This window comes from Marmota flaviventris, chromosome 3, assembly GCF_047511675.1.
Source record: "Marmota flaviventris isolate mMarFla1 chromosome 3, mMarFla1.hap1, whole genome shotgun sequence".
Taxonomy (NCBI): domain Eukaryota; kingdom Metazoa; phylum Chordata; class Mammalia; order Rodentia; family Sciuridae; genus Marmota; species Marmota flaviventris.
The window spans coordinates 89007116-89020463 of record NC_092500.1 but is presented as its reverse complement, the minus strand read 5'-3'; the positions used below and the strand labels follow the sequence as shown (position 1 = coordinate 89020463).

Genomic DNA, 13348 nt, shown 5'->3' with positions numbered 1-13348 from the left:
GAATCAGAGAATCCTGAATTTGGTAATTTTTTTAGAAAATCAATTTCAAACTTCCAGGGTTTAGAAGCCAGAGTTCAAGGGGCTAATAAGTGGAAATGGTAACTATCGTTTTGTTCTTCCAACATACTTGGCATCAGGAGATTACATAGACATTTGACAGAGTAGCTGCCTGGTAAGAATTTCTCATTTTAGAACAGGAAAAAAAAAAAAAAAAAAAAAAAGCAAAGCATGTTTGTTAAGTTCAGAAAAGGATACTGTAGATAGAGAAAATAGATCCAGGAGAGAAATGAACACACCAATGGTGCAAACTCCTGCAAGGAGCACGGGAGTGAGAATCCAAGAGAATCCAAAATCCAAAAGGATCTTTGGAAAGAAGACATATCATAAACGATCATCCTACCACTATTCATTACTTGAATTCTTGTTTTTTGTTTATGTGATTTAACACCGTAAAATACCTCTTCCAGATGCTCAAGAGGTTGTAGTCTAACCTCCTTTGTACCCAGTGGGTCTAAATAGGAAAAGAGACAATGCCAAGACAAGGATGCATTCAAACAGACTCATTTGATCAGACTGGCACCCATGGGAGCATTCTGATTGGCTCAGCTTATATCAGGTGTCTACTTCTGCATCAATCAGCTGTGGCCACATGATGTTTTATGAACATGCTTCCTTGCACTGCAAAATCTGGTAGGATTTGGGAATGGTTTCTAGAAAAATTTATAAGGAAGTCTGGGGAGCGGTAAAGCAGGCTTATACAAAACAACACCAAAGAGGTAATATTATAAGATGTAGGACTGGGACAATTTCCCACAAATTTCTAAATTCTCCTTCACTTTTATTTTCTTAAAAGAGAAATGCCAAGTTAGTTATCTTATATATAATAGGTCTTGAAAACTCTGTTTGTACTTAGGGTTTTAAAAGCATAACTCACTTATTCAATAAGATTAAACTCTTCCTATATTCCAGTAATAGCTTAGCGTTGAATTCATCACAAACCCACTGAAATTAAGAATTGAAATACATGTAATGAATTACATGGTAGCAATAAGTACAATTTTTCATCTAATACTTATTCTGGAAAAAAAAATAAAATCTTCATACTCTAATATCATTTGCAGTTGAAAGATAGGTGAGGTGACAAACTCAGCGGTAATAATTACCAGGCTTTCTCTTCAGCATATGTTCTGCCTCGATTGCTGTTATTTCTGAAACTGTAGTGAACACATGAGCGCAGTGAACAGAAGCTCGCTCCATGCAGTAGCGGTGGTAAATCTGCCTTTCCCCAGCCTCTTTGTCTATGTTAAACTGTTCAAAACAAACAAGCATACATTTGCTTACACTGATCCTCTTTCACAAGCAAACCAAAGTCATACATTTTATGAATTGTCTCTCCTCAAGGATATGGAAAAATTGCACGATCACAGTGAAAGTACTGATAAATTTTTATTAAACTATTACTAAAATACATAACCATTGATTTTTAAAAAATCACTGTTTACTTGATTTCTTCTTCTAATCTGTTATTAAGCCCCCTGAGTGATCTTTTCATTTTGCTATAATCACTTGGAATTTTTGAATTTTTGGCATTTTATTATAATTTTACTAATCTCACATTTTCTAAAAATAGGGAAAGTTCCTTTTCCCAAAGCACTTTATCATATTTTACCCATAAACTATAAAACAAAACTGGCATTAAAATTGACACTGAAAATAAGGATAATTAATATCATCCTTAATGAGCTAAAGGGAACTTGAAAAGATATGACATTTCATAATTTCAAAGGCTAATAGTTACTTTAAACTAGTGTGTTAGATTGTGCAGTCATCTCTAATTCTGGCACTTTAACTTAAAGAAAATAACCAAACCCCTAAACATCACTTATAATTGGCACTTCTTGTGGGCTCTGGTATTTCACTGAATGTTATGTGTCACATAGCTTCATAGGAAACTAGCAGTGTCTTAAGAGAAAAGAGGATATAAAATTTCTGGCATTTTGCCAGGCATGGTGGCAGCATGCCTGTAATCCAGCGGCTAGGGAGTCTGAGACAGGAGTATCATGAGTTCAAAGCCAGTCTCAGCAAGGGCAAGGCGCTAAACAACTCAGTGAGACCCTTTTTCTAAGTAAAATACAAAATAGGGCTGGGGATGTGGCTCAGTGGTTGAGTGCCTCTGAGTTCAATCTCGGGTACCCGTCCCCCCCCAAAAAAAAATTTGGCATTTTATTAGTGCAGAGCTTTTTAACACTATATGTTAGACACTCTTCTAAGCACACACACACAAAAAACCATATTGAATCTCCTTAAAATGCTGAAATGTGTTATGTTTGTCAGCTTTTCTTCTCTGTGACCAAAATACCTAACAAAAACAACTGAAAGGAGGAAGGCTCTATTTTAGCTCACAATTTCAGAGGTTCCATCCATGGTCAGCTGGCTCCATAGCTCTGGGCCTGAGATAGGGCAGAGCATCATGGCAGAAGCATGTAGCAGAGGAAAGCTTCTTACCTCAAGGCAGCCAGGAAGCAGAAGGGTGGAGGCAGGGACAAGACAGAGTTTAAGTGCACACCTCCAGAGCTCTTCTTCCCCAGAGCTTCACCTCTGAACACTGCTACATTAGGGAAAAGAGTCTTCAACATAGGAGTCCTTAGAGGACACTTCCTATCCAAACCATAACACATGAATTTTGTCTTCATTGTGCAGAGGGGGAAATCGAACCTTTTAGTGGTGAGAAATATCTTAAAATAACTCTAAATTGATCCCCAGCCAATATGATTCCAAAGTTTGTATCCTCATTTGTGTTTATATCATTGTGATTCCAGTTCTACCAGCAAATCAGCCCCCTCTAGAGAAGAGAAATGCTGAAAAAGAAAAGACTCATTAGAATAATGACTGAGGCAAAAATATTTCTGATCATTCTTTTATGACGGTGGAATTTGCAGCCATCTTTGTGACAATGTTTGAATCAGGGCTCTCCATGGCATGCTCAGATCAGTGGACATTTTCTTACATGCTGTATATGGGTGCTCTCATTCATTCCACCAAATCTTTCATTCAACCAACATTTCTTGAGTAATTTTGGTGTACATGTTACCTTCAAGGAGCTTATAAACTAGTGGATGAACAGGTGAAAATTAGGTAGAAATGAGTGTGAGCCTGAATAAGATGTAAGAGCAGAGCAAGACCATTCACTTTGAGGATAGGGCAAAATACTTCTTACTCATTAATATGTGTTCATATTGTCAGAATCACCTCTAGAATGTAAGATTTTCAAGTGTAGGGAGCATGACTTATTCATCTTTATATCTCCAAACTGGTTGGATGATTTAAATGACATTTGGACCAGGACATGAAAGTTTAATTTGGGGAAAGTTATTTTGGACTGAAACATTAGCTGCCCTAAAGAACAAGGATAAAAGTTCTAGAGCATGTACAGAAAATATCTGACTGTTTGATTTGACTGCAGCACTGAGTGTGGAATGTGAGAGACAGAGAATGGTGGGATATAATAGGGCCTATCACCAAAATCCCTGAAGATTCAACTGAGAATTTAGCCTTTGTCCTATATTCAGTGGAAAGCCACCTAAAAGGTTTATTTAGAGAAATGGTAAAGACACAGCCTATCCTTAAGAAAAGTAACTTGGAAAGCAATACGAAAGTTTTCCTGCCTTATCGAGTTTTTTTGTCAATTTCAAATGAAGTAACATAGCACCTATTTAGAAAAATGCCTGGCACCTGCAAGGTGCCCAGCAACTTGAACTATTGTTATTACGATCAGTGTTTATGTTGCAGAGAACAGTTCACACATGAGACAGCACTTACCACTTTTAGAGATGGGAAGATAGGTTTTCTAAGTGAACAAACTGAGTCTACAAAAATGCAAGGGAGGACAGGAGAAGCCAGAGACCCCGTGACATAACCGTGAAGTCAGGCGGGTGTGCAGTGGTTGCCTTTCCCTGCCTGCTTGGGGCTCCCTTAACGTGAAGCACGAAGTGTGGATGGCCATACCTCTGGCTTTATATCCTGTTTATGCATGATGTCCCCCCCCCCGCCGCCCACATATTTATCATTGTACAGACCAATCTCTGTCTGATTGTTCCAACATCTAATGCCTTTCTAGACCTGATTCTTTTGACAAGGCACCTTACTTTCTTGTGTCTTACTATGTGTGTCATAACTTTTTATTGAATTCTGCATATTGTGTACAAAAGAAAAAAAAGATTGAAATAAAGTATATAAATAAAACAATACAGTGAAATAGGAGGGTAACCCTATCCCTGAAGTTGACTAGTTCAAACTTGGTTTGAAGAAAGAGTTAAAATATATTAGTTGTCTAAGTCTTCCTTCCTCATTTACTAATCCTAAACAGTCTGCAGATTTCCAGCCAGTAAATTCTGTTGCTTTTAAGAAAAGAGAGACTTGGAGCAGTGGCGCACATCTGTAATCCCAGCTACTGGTGAGGCTGAAGCAGGAGAATCATAAGTTCCAGACTAGTCTTAGCAACTTAGGAAGACCCTATATAAAAAAAAAAAAAAAAAAAGAAAGAAAAAAGAAAAGAAAAGTAAAAGGGATGGGAATGTAGCTTAGTGGTAGAGTTTCCCTGGCTCAAACTGCAGTACTGAAAAAGAAAAAGGAAAAAAAAAAAAAAAAAAAGACCACTAAAGGTCTTAAAAAAAAAAAAAAAAAAGCATTAGTTATCTGTACATTTTAATAGAGGCAGGGTGGGTAACTAATGGCCGAACTTAAGATAGTGAGTTTGAGAACATAACATCTTCTTGGAAATTTTCAGAAAATGTATAAGCTGACTGAAAATAGTTGCAATGCTCTTTTATCTAATGAATTTTACTTAAAATTGGAAGACAACATCAAAGTCTTGTGGACTATTACAAAAAAATGTTTACAGTTAGCAATTAAATTTGAGCGAAAAGTTATAATCTTTCTGCTTTTACAAAAATTGAATTATTTTGTTCTTTTTTTTTAAGAGAGAGAGAATATCTTTTTTTTTTTTTTTTTTTTTGTAGATGGACACAACACAATGCCTTTATTTTTATGTGGTGCTAAGAATTGAACCCGGGTCCCGCCCGTGCTAGGTGAGCGCTCTACCACTGAGCCACAATCCCAGCCCCATATTTTATTCTTATCCCAATATTGTCCTCAGATTTATTTATCTGAGTTAAAACTTACTGAAAGTGATCCTGAGTTGATATGTAATTTGCATTAAGACTGAATTATGACTCATTTCCTATTTTGAACTTTTAAAAAATTTCATGTATATAACCAGTGTTTTATTTATATCACCCACCCAAATTCTAAACCTAATGTGAATATGGGGGAGAGGGGGTTCTGTTGTGAAAAATGATTAAGAATTTAACTCAAAATCTAAATTTTGTCTACTTGTTATCTTCTTGTCTTGGCAGAAGAATCTCCTAGAAAGCTGGACTGGGGTATGACTACAAGCTACAAATTTCTATATACCTAATAGAGAGGAGCTTGAAATTGATATTTTATGCATATATGTACATATGTATAGTGAGATATCATATTTGAAGATAATATGAAATAAATACTACGGATAACATTATCAAAAAGATAAAGTTAATTACTACAATATATTTGCTCTTTAAAAATAGACCATCCAATGTATGTTACTAGTTTTTCATTAGTTACTTGCTACTATATAATATTCTTAAGTCCTCTGGAGTGAAATATTCAATATGCCAATCTATTATTTTCTCTTTTAGAAAGAGCAAAGGCTGCTCTTCTTTGGGAAGCATTGCTGATGAGCTCATCACAGATCACTGGTTTGCCCTTATCAGTCCACCCTTCTCATACACCATTAGGATGTTTCACTGAGCTCCTGGTTGTCTGAATTTCTCAGTAACTATCTCAAATGTACACCTGATCCTTGTAATCTGACCTTTAGGTTAGGCTGATCTTTTTATATGGCGAATCTCATTAGGGCCTCTCACTGCTTTGCAAATGTTAAATTTTTTCAGAAAGAACTTGCTTGCTCTCAAAGTGTGTTTGAGCTACTGGTATAACTTTCTAGTACCGTTATCTGAATGTTATTCATGGAATATGCACCCATGTGCATGCACACGTATGTATACACCCACTCTCCACCCCCACACATACTGTTTCATAGAATTCTAGAATTTTTAAACTGAAAAAAGACTTTGGATAGTAACTTTCCAAATTCCTAATTTTCCTGATTCTGAAACTGAACCTTAAAACCCTAAATCCATTTGATTGGTAATATAGACTGCAAAATCTCTTAATTTATGGTACACAAATGCCTTATTAATATTGCTGATCCAATAATATAAAATATGTGTTTTTATTATTCTAATTTAATTGATGGAAAATAAAAGAAAGAAATCAAAACTGAAGGACTTTGTATCATGAAATTGGGTCATTTCTTAAAATGAGCAAACATAATTATTTGATCATGTAACAACCCACATTCCTGTTTTCTATAACTTCTGTCCTACTTGAATCCCAAGAATCCCACCTATGCATTTCAGAGTTACAGAAAAAAAATCTCACCTATCAACTTATAAATATCAACTTACAATTTCCAATAAATTGTTCTGTGAGAAGCTAGAGGAAATAAGGCTTGTAGTGCACCTAGAATCCCTTTCTCTACCTGCACTCAGAGCTGTATGTGAATCCAGCATCTATCTTCACAGCATTTTCCAAGCTACAGGAAGGAACAAGAGGCCGGTCTTGGGTTCACACAGTGTGTGTCACTCTTACCATGCCTCTGTGGATCTGCTGCTCCCAAGTGGGACAAAAATCAGGTCTCACACCTCCACACTCCATTGTACTCTGAGCAAAGTTAAGCTACATCAGCTCTCTATCACCCCAGGGGAGACCTTCTCATGAATATTGATTAACTAAAAGGGCATTTCTGCCATCTGGTTGGCAGATGAAATATAAAGGTCAATGCTTTTCATCCCTCGTCTTCAGTGATCTGAAGAAATGTGGATGGGGAGAAGTGGAAGAACTATTTACCTTATCAAGATGGTTGTAAAAATCAATATTTGCAGCACAGAGATACCTCCCAAGTAGTGTGGCATGGGTTGTAAATATTGTGGCAATAGGGAGTTTCCTGGCTCGAGAAAGAATCAGTCCAGTTCCGGCCTGCCATTCATGAAATTGGGCAATGACATGTTTACCATCTGCATGATCTGTCACCTACACCAGAAAAAGGCATTGAGAAAAGTTATTGGTGAAACATAATCTTGAGCATCATCCACAGCAATGGAGAGTCATGGTATCTAAATTTATTGCAATTTAAAGGGGTCTAAATATGAGCCATACAGATTCAGCAAGGGTAAATGTTTTATAGAATTCAGTGGCATATTTATAAAGTCCATATATTTTTATGTCTTAATCTCCCTTTCAGTGATATATCAGACTTATTTTATATGCACAGAAGAAAAAATATTAACAGCAATACTAAATAATGAATGTTAGTAATAATATTTAAAAATTGAATAGATGTTTACTAGCTAAGAAATATTTGTTGAGTGGATGAATCAATGATAACAATAATGTTCTTGAATATGTCACTGAGTGCCTGAATAAGTTTGAACTACCCACTTAATAAGCTTTTGTATTTTAAAATTTATTTATTTATTTACCTATTATTTATGTTGCAGTGCTGTGGATCAAACTCAGGACATCATGCATGCCAGGTCAGTACTTTACCACTGAACCACATACCCAGTCCAACAAGTTTCATTTTTTATTATTTATTTTTTTGTGTTTAGTTATATACAACCCCAGGATAGACCCTGACATAATCATGAAAGCATGGAACACAGCCTGCTCCAATTCAGTCCCCAGCACTTCCCCCAGCATGCTCCCCCTCCCTTCACTGCATCAGTCCCTCTTCAATGCATTTACAGTTTACTTTTTTAAAAAAATTAAAATAAATAACAAGTGATTCATGTTTTACATCTGTCTTATTTGGGTTCTCTCTTCCTTAAAGCCAAAAGAATTTTAATTGATAAATTACTATTTTAAGAAAATGGAATTAGGGAGAAAGAGAAATTCTAATAACTTGTTTAGAATTAAACAGCAGCTTAATAAGGACCCAGGATCCAGGTCTAAATCCATTACACCGAACCAGGTTGGGCATTAGTCTCTTTGCCTTAAAATTAGCTTGTTTCACTCCTACAAAAATTAATATTCACTATCCTGCTGGTGGTCCAAGGAAATACTTTTTTGAGAACCACTGACAAGGCGAAGCCCTCTGAATTTTGCCTGCTCTTTAAGAAAAATCAGTTATTAACAGTTGTACAGATAGGGCTTGCCTGGTAGTTTTGCCTATGCCTCAATGTCTCTACATATTGACCCTTTGAACCAAAGAAAATCTCTATTTTTGGAATTTTTTTCTTTTTATCCTTCTTTCTTTTTTTCTTTTAAGAGAAAACTGAGACTCTCTGGTTCTCTCTCTCTCTCTCTCTCTCTCTCTCTCTCTCTCTCTCTCTCTCTTTTTCCATTTCCCTTATCAGAAAGAATGATGGTAAACACACACACACATACACACACACACAATTTTGTGGCTGGCCTCAGCCTTGGGGTTGTGTCCTCAGATAGGCAGTCTAAAGAGAGTTGTGTTCACTAACTGATCTAAAACAGGACCAAGTGTCTGCATTAGGACAGATTCTGCCAATACCCTCCCCCTTCATCTCCTATGCTGTCCCCAGCATAAAGCAGAAGGAATACCTGTCCATAGTCCCCTTCAATTGAAGGCAGCCTTCAACAGCTATTGGGGCATGACTTTATCAGAAAGAATGATTAAGGGGAACACTTTCTCACACTCAGTTTTGTGATGTTTTTGTCCTTAGACTTTATTCCCACTGCTAGGGATGCTCTTCCCTCACCATCTGATTTTTTGGCTAGGTGTAATGAAAGGGATGCAAAGAAATCCTACTGCCATGCTTTGAGGAGTCAAGAGAGTTCCAGCTTGACTTGTTTAACAAAAGCTGGCTTCTAATCTCTTTCTTTTTTACATATATGGATTATTCTACTTCAAAGGACTCATAAATAGCTTATCAGAATACTTTTTCCCTTTGGAAATAATAAGAATATCTACAAGTCACTCCTGTTACACTCATGTGTAAGCCAAACAGAATATTTCAAATTCTCTGCTGCTCCCCAAATTTCACAATTCATGTATATAATGGATGATGAAAATCACCTCTTTTTTCTTGCATATCTATTGTGTTTCATCTACTCAGCTTACATAATTTGCATATTTTATACATACAATTCCATTTAAGTCTTATGTGAATACATATTAATAAGCATGATTATTACTTTATTATTTCTCTGTTCCAAAGGTTGGAATTCAGTTGAGGAATGCTGGACAATTTCTTGAAATGTATTATAATTCTTTTAAAATGTATTAGGACAATCAAGAATGGTATTATCTCAAAATCTGCTTAATCTAAATTCCTGGGATTATTTCTAGGCACTGACTGCAGTTGTGCCACTCCTCTGACTTATCATTATATGGTAAACTGTACCTCTTTTAAGAACCAGGCAGTTAAAGATCCAAATATGAGCATATCGTTGGCTTCTCGGTCATTATAAGGGATGCCGACATTGCATGCTTCCCAAAAGTCACCCTTCCACCTGTCCAGATTCCAAGCTGAATAGCCTATGTCAAAGAGCACCACATAAGGACTCCCTTCTATCAGCCATCTTCCAAAATGCACCTGTTGTGTAGAGAATATATAGCCACATAATAACGTTAAATAATGCAAGAGAAGAAAACATATATTAGCATAGAGGATGCAAACTTTATTTGGAGCTCAATAGCAGATTAGGCATGCTACATAGAGAAGAGTTTTGATGACATCTGAGGTTTGTACCTAGCTAAAGTGGACTCACATCCATTCCTGTACAATATCCACTTTCTGATCTTTGTTAAATTTGGTCATTTAAGAACAATGTATCTAGATAGCATAACTTTTGTTCATTTGTCACTCCTTACCCTCCTGGTTCCTTGAGCTTATACAAAGAGGATTTAGCATTATAGTCTATGCTTTTGTGATACAGTCACAGATGAAATGCTCTGTATCTTTAACAATCTGGAGCTGAATGTAACAATCATTGTATTGTGTAATTCCCTGTATGAAACAGGATTTACAATACTTCCAACTACAAAAGAAGCTGCTTCTGTAGACAAATGTGTATGATCTATCTTACTACTCCTATTTAAAAAGATGTGACCCAAAATGTTTCCTAATTATGTTGCTGCCAGACATCTTAACTAAATATTTTGCCAAAGATATATTATCTCTTTTTTCTAGTAGCTGAAAGTCTAATCCTGTTAGTCTTCAAATTGACTTTTTTGATTCCTATTTTATCTCAAGCAAATTTTAATGCATTAATTATCTCAGTTATTTTTCCAGCTGTATTGATGTTAGTCATTTGTGTATCGAACCTTCAACTTCCCTTTTGGTCTCTATATTTCTATAGTAATTTGTTTGTTCTTTTGCCTTGATTTTTATTTTATGTATATTATCCTAGTAGATAATATGCAACATTATAAGCCACTTCAACTCCTTTCTAGAACTCAGAGAGACTAAGATTAGTCTCTTTCATTGCATAGCCAAACCTCTCTGGAAATTTGAATGTGACAACATTGCTTACACCTTTACCCTTGGCACTCAACCAAAACTAAATTTTGCAGAGCCTGGAAGCTCAATTTAATTCTCACTTCCTCTTATGGGACTCAGGCATGTGTGGTGATGTTTCTACCCTACCCAAACTTTGACCAACCTTGAAAGACCTCATTTAAGTTGCTTCCATTGTAATTTAGTATTCATCATGCCACTCTTTCCTTTCAGGATTAAATTCTCAATACCTTTGTCAAAAGGAACCGAAATGCACTTCTAATATCCCAACCCCTTTAGCTGCATGCTAAGGAACTGGCTTCTATTCCACCTCTCTCCAGGCAATAAAGATTGGGACTTGATGCTTTCTAATTTCCTAGGGGCCATTACAAACAAAGAAGCAGTTAGATAAGCACATAGAGTTTTGAGGCTGCTGGAATCTCTGGCCTAGCTATTTGAGGAGAATATGGCCTGGATTTCGAATCATGAGACCAGTCAGTCCAGAGTTCTTCTCATCTCCCTCTGCCTTGGAAAAACTCTTACTTTTATCCCAATAGTACAACATGCACCCTTCTGTCACTTTCCTCACATTCCCTGTGCTATTTTCTCTCCTAGTGCTTCTGGGACCTCCAGTTCTTTCGTTAATTACATATTGTGTTTCTTAAACTGCATGTACCTCCTAGACACCACTACGCACAGACCCCTCAAGTGAGGACTTCTCACTTTTTTTTCATCTCCAGAAACTGTATTTCTTGGGAAATTAGTAAGTAAGAGGGAAAGTTATTTTTTTTAACTTCTCTGAAACATTTAAAGCCTTCTTCTTTATTTGCATATGCTATCCAAACATAATTACTTTTACTTTTTCTAGTTTCTTTCTTACCTTATCCTAAGCAATATCTCAAGTTTCTTAACCTACACATTTACCCCACAGTTGCTTGACCTTGTAGAAATCAAAGAACTTCATGTACATTTGGTTCCAGCCACCCAAGTTCATGGCTATGGTCTTACCCTTGTCAACCTGAACTGTTGCTGCTCTGAAACATTCCACTCCAGCACCCTATTACCACACAACTTCTACAATTCTACTTCTCTCAGTGTGTCTCCTGGTGTTATGCATTCTTTTTTCTTTAAAACGTTCAGTTCCTGGAACCCTCCATCTGTTCCTACATTATCACCTCCTTTCCTGTCCATTTAGATACCAAGGCACATCAATCCAATCCCTTTCACAATTACCTCCAACACTGTGCTGCTTTGCCTTTGATATGAACGCTGGAATCAAACAACATTGGATCTCCATCTATTCAACTCCCTACTCTTTCACTCAGGCTGCTGGTTGCTGCTACAAATAATCACTGTCAAATACATTTGTTTTAGTAAAAAGTTCTGACTACACTTCAAAGATATCTAGAAATTGTTATATATTCCTTACATATTTTTTCAGTACTTCTTCCTTCAAGTTCTCTTATTTCAACGCTTGCCTCCAGTTCTTACAAGATGACCTTTAACTCCTACTTTAGTAAGATCATTGAAAACATTGAATGAGATTAGCCTGAGTCAAGTATTTGCATTCATATTTTATTTCCTGTTTAAGTGAAAAGGGTGAAGAACAATTCTTTCAATATTGCTTTGGATCATGTTTTTTCCTACCATTCTCATTAACCTTACTCTCTTCAATCATGTATTTATTCTGACCTTGCAACTTCTCCCTATCTTAGTACATTTCGATTTGGCATATAAATATGCTCAGGTTTCACCCATATTTAATAAGACACCAATTCTTAAAACCATGTTATCTGAAACTATTATCTTTCCCTTTTCAAAGAAAAATCTCCCAGCTATAACTTCTATACCCTTTTTCTCACCACTCATTCATTTCTTAACCCACTGCTATCTGATTTAACTTCTCCTTCTCCTAAAAAAACAAAACAAAACTGTATTTAGCAATGCTACCAATAACCCGAATATCTCCCAACTCAGTTGAGAAAATGAACACTTTGTTTAACATCACTGACTTCACAATTTAATACAAATAACTTCCTCAAAACCATCTCTACCCTTTACCTTCTGCAGAACTCCAAATCCATTGCCCTGTTAGACAGTTCACCTTGGTCTTCATGAGGTGTCTCAAGTGCAATCTATTAAAGACCAAGTTCATCATCCTTCTCACAAACCCTCTCTTTTTCCCTAAGTAGGTAGAGGGTCTTCTCCTAGGAGTTGCTGTAATTTGCGGCCTGTTTCCCATAACAGTTTACTGAGAGTTGTGAGGTTCAATGTCAATCCTTTACCTGGCAGCCGTGTTGGTTCATTGCATCCACAGCTTTTCTGACAGCGTCATTCATGGGTTCACATTGTTCCACCTGAGTCTTCACGTTATGCTCAAAATATGGACCTATCAGAAAATAATTTTCTCCCCATTCATCTGCTGTTGTTTTGGCCTTTGTCTGAATCACAGTATAGATACCTCCAACTGTTAAAAAAAAAAAAAAGGCCCTATTATCATTGGGGTTAGTAATTCATTTCCAGTGACTAAGGGATGGAAATGCACTCTCATTTTAAATTTAACATTTGGGATCCTCTCAGCACAAAAGTTTATTTAACTTTCTCAAAGAACAGGGTTTGACATGTTGTTGAGGGATGCTAACAAAAGGCTACTGTTTGGTTCAAGTCTGGGTCAATTTTAAAGCCCCTTCTGGGCAGAAGCAGATAGGGACATTTCC

At 36.5% G+C, this 13348-nt stretch overlaps 1 protein-coding gene across 1 annotated transcript in view; it reads right to left on the bottom strand.

The window, feature by feature from the left end:
• The window catches only part of Gys2 (glycogen synthase 2), a 52024-nt gene that overhangs the window by 28287 nt on the left and 10389 nt on the right, over positions 1–13348 (bottom strand). The window contains exons 2-5 of the mRNA XM_027934194.2: positions 12917–13098; positions 9537–9728; positions 7012–7194; positions 1164–1308 (exon numbers count right to left, since the gene is read on the bottom strand). Coding sequence (XP_027789995.1) covers positions 1164–1308; positions 7012–7194; positions 9537–9728; positions 12917–13098 — 702 coding nt within the window. The remainder of the gene's footprint in view (positions 1–1163; positions 1309–7011; positions 7195–9536; positions 9729–12916; positions 13099–13348) is intronic.